The 3200-nt window shown below is 32.3% G+C and overlaps 1 protein-coding gene across 1 annotated transcript; it reads right to left on the reverse strand.

Annotated features, from left to right (window-relative positions):
- Positions 1–735: 735 nt before the first annotated feature.
- On the reverse strand, positions 736–2135 carry LOC107494043 (zinc finger protein ZAT5-like). Its single transcript, XM_016115074.3, has one exon. It carries the CDS (start codon positions 1826–1828, stop codon positions 917–919), a length of 912 nt encoding a protein of 303 aa, XP_015970560.1. The 5' UTR covers positions 1829–2135; the 3' UTR covers positions 736–916.
- Between the last annotated feature and the right edge of the window lie 1065 nt (positions 2136–3200).

The raw sequence follows: 3200 nt of genomic DNA on the forward strand, positions 1-3200 counted from the left end.
GTTTTTAACATCTTTATTTAAGTTCTTGAACGTTATTACTTGTAATATTACGAGATTTTGTTTTATTTTATTTGTGAAATAAAATCCAATGATACGAAGATAATAAAAAATAATCCTTAAAATAATTATAAAAAATAGTCCAAACAATTTAAAATTATTTTATTTAATATTCGTTAATTATTATTAAAATAATTATATACTAAATAAAACAAATTTTAATAATCTTAAATATTATCTCGTTAACATTGTCCATATCTCATATGTGCATTATTAATCCTTTACTCACGGATACCGGATTTACAACCTTTGCTTATGTATTCTAATATCTTATCGGAAGGTTATTTTAATATTGAAAAATGATGTTTGTATGCTTTTTATTATATATACTAAAAACAAATTTTTTTATCTTTGATTAATAATTTTTAACATGAAAAGTAGAAGATATAAATAATATAAAAAAATCGTTATATATATGACATTTCACTCGTTGACCAATTTAATAAACTTCATAATAATAAAGTTTAAATATGGATGACATGATTTTATTGAGACTGAAAAAAAAAAAAAGAGAAATTCATATGAAGTATCATGTATCTCCGTTGCTCTCCCTATACTTAGATTCCTTCTAATTGTCGAACCAAAAACATGGTACCAAAGAATCTCTCAAACCAATATATACAATGAATATAAGAGGAATAAATTGTGCACGTAAGTATATATTTCAAAACCAGAGTCTGAATAAAAGTTCAAATTAATTTTGAATATTAACTGAGAATCATTGAATGTATACAAGGGTTAATGGAGTGAAAATAACGACAAATGGACAATATGAACGAATTAAGAAATGTCAATATAACTGAACACTTAATCAATGATAGAGAGGATCGAAGTGAGGCTATATATTATTATGAACAATCTAATAATGGCAATCTACGAGAGAAGCTGCAGAAGAGAACACAATAACTTTCTCTTTGGACTGGAACGAGAACTTTGATACCCTGTTGTGATGATCATCTTCCGGTGCCGGAAGATTGAGGTCCAGCTTCAAAATATTCTTGTTGACATTATTATTATTGTTCTTGGTCTCTTGATGATCAGCATTAGCACCACTAATAGATGATGATGTAGCTGTAGTGGTGGTGGTTGTGGTTGCGGCTGTGGCGGAAGAAACGGTCAAGAAACCCCTGTGCCTCCTCATATGACCACCCAAAGCTTGGCCAGAAGTGAATTCGGCACCGCAAATGGAACATTCATGAACCTTACTTGTCTTGGAAATAGGAGCAGGGGTTTCCATGGCGGTTGTTGTTTTGGTGGTGGTGGTGCTGCGGCAGTACATGGAGCTGTTTGATATTTGCAAGGTGAGGGCGGTGCTTGTAGGGTCATTATTGTAATTCTCTTCTGTAGTAATAACACTACTACTGTTTGTTAAGATCTTGGGCTTCTTGTGGCTGGCTCTGTGTCCTCCCAAAGCTTGGAAGGAAGGGAAGCTTCGGTTACAAGTCTTGCAATCGTAAAGGTTGAATATGCTTTCTTTTTTGTTATTATGGCGGGTTACCCGGCCTCCGCCGCCTTGAGCCAGGAGGATCAAGCAATTCGCCATGTCTTCGTCGTTATTATCCTCATCTTCCGTTCTTGCGGTTGTTGTTGGGGTATCCAAACCGAAAGAGGAGGTTGAAGAAGTTGAAGAAGGCATGGCCATAGCTAACCTAAGTGGGGAAGGTAGCCTCTGACGCTTGGTGCGCTTGCCCTTCATCATAATTTGCATGTGATCATTGTTGTTATTATTGTTGCTGCGCACCACATGTTCCTCTTCCTCCTGCTGCTCCATATTGTTGTTAATTAGAGAGAATGAATAATGAATTGAAAAGAGTGGGATGGGACGATGGAGTTAATATAAGGGGTTGGTGTGAGAAAAGGGGCTTTCTTTAACAGTAACTCAATGTGTGCCAGAGTTGCGTTTCCAACCTTGGAAGTTAGTTAGTTATATATATGTGTGTGATTACAGGTGATGGTGTCAAGTGTTGAATTGAATGAGAGAGAAAGATGCATTGTTAAGTATGAGGAGGCGAGGACACGAGTGAGATTCGGTTGGCTTTGAAGCAAACCCATTACTTTTTATCAACGATTCTTCTCTGGAAGGATTGCTTTGCAAGCCTGGAACCACACACAACTTCTAATTCTAACTATACCTAAATAAATAAACATACAATAACATATCTGTAGTGTGTGTGTGGTTATGTTTTCTGTTTTTTCAATTTCTTAATTATTAATTGGCTTGCTTTGCTTCTACCAGGTACAGCTTATGGTTACTAATTTTTACCTCTTAATATAGTAATAACCAACCACCACTTATTATTACTACTATTATTAATATATATATATATATATATAATTGTTATTCTACTCCTACTAGCTAGTGTGGGAATTTTCTTCATGGGTTGAGATCATTATGTTCACACTAGCTAGCTATATTATTCTGATTAGAAACAGTCACCCACCACATACACATGATTGATTATATTACGAATAATAATTAAAATTCGAATTAATGCTACATATACACACCAGCAACATGCATGGTACGGTGTTAGCTTGCTAAAGCGGGAGTACATGTCATCATGTGGAGTTGACCCAACCACCATTACTTCCTACTTCTTCTTTGTACACATTAATCACTACCTTATTAGCTTGTTTATTATTACTGGACACATACAAGGGAATGCCCCAATAATCACGGCGCGCAACTATACACATACATGATCCATAATCATTGACATATAAACTAAATTAAATAAGTAATAATAATAAAATAAGAAGACCATAATTAATTAATGAGTAAAGTATATTTTTTGTCCTCCAAATTTGTTAAAATTTTTAAAAGTATTTTTAAATTTTATTTTATTTTAATTTTGTCCAACTAATTTTTCAAAAAAATTAGGATCAATAAATTTAACAATAATTTCACTAAAACAACTTTCGACACAAGCAAATCAAACATAATTGTCACGAAATATTATTGGATTGGTTTTAAATTTTTTAAAAATTTAATTATTATGAGGTATATTTGATACAAATAAAAAATTTGAAGAACAAAATTAAAATAAAATAAAATTTAGAGATATTTTAAAAATTTTGATAAATTTTAAAGATAAAAAATATAGTTTATACTTAATTAATGGTAGAATTGAAAGGGAGCATGG

This window comes from Arachis duranensis, chromosome 6, assembly GCF_000817695.3.
Source record: "Arachis duranensis cultivar V14167 chromosome 6, aradu.V14167.gnm2.J7QH, whole genome shotgun sequence".
Taxonomy (NCBI): Eukaryota; Viridiplantae; Streptophyta; class Magnoliopsida; order Fabales; family Fabaceae; genus Arachis; species Arachis duranensis.

Excerpts from the sequence above, each read along its gene's own strand:
- LOC107494043 (XM_016115074.3), bottom strand. The coding sequence starts at position 1,828 with ATGGAGCAGCAGGAGGAAGAGGAACATGTGGTGCGCAGCAACAATAAT.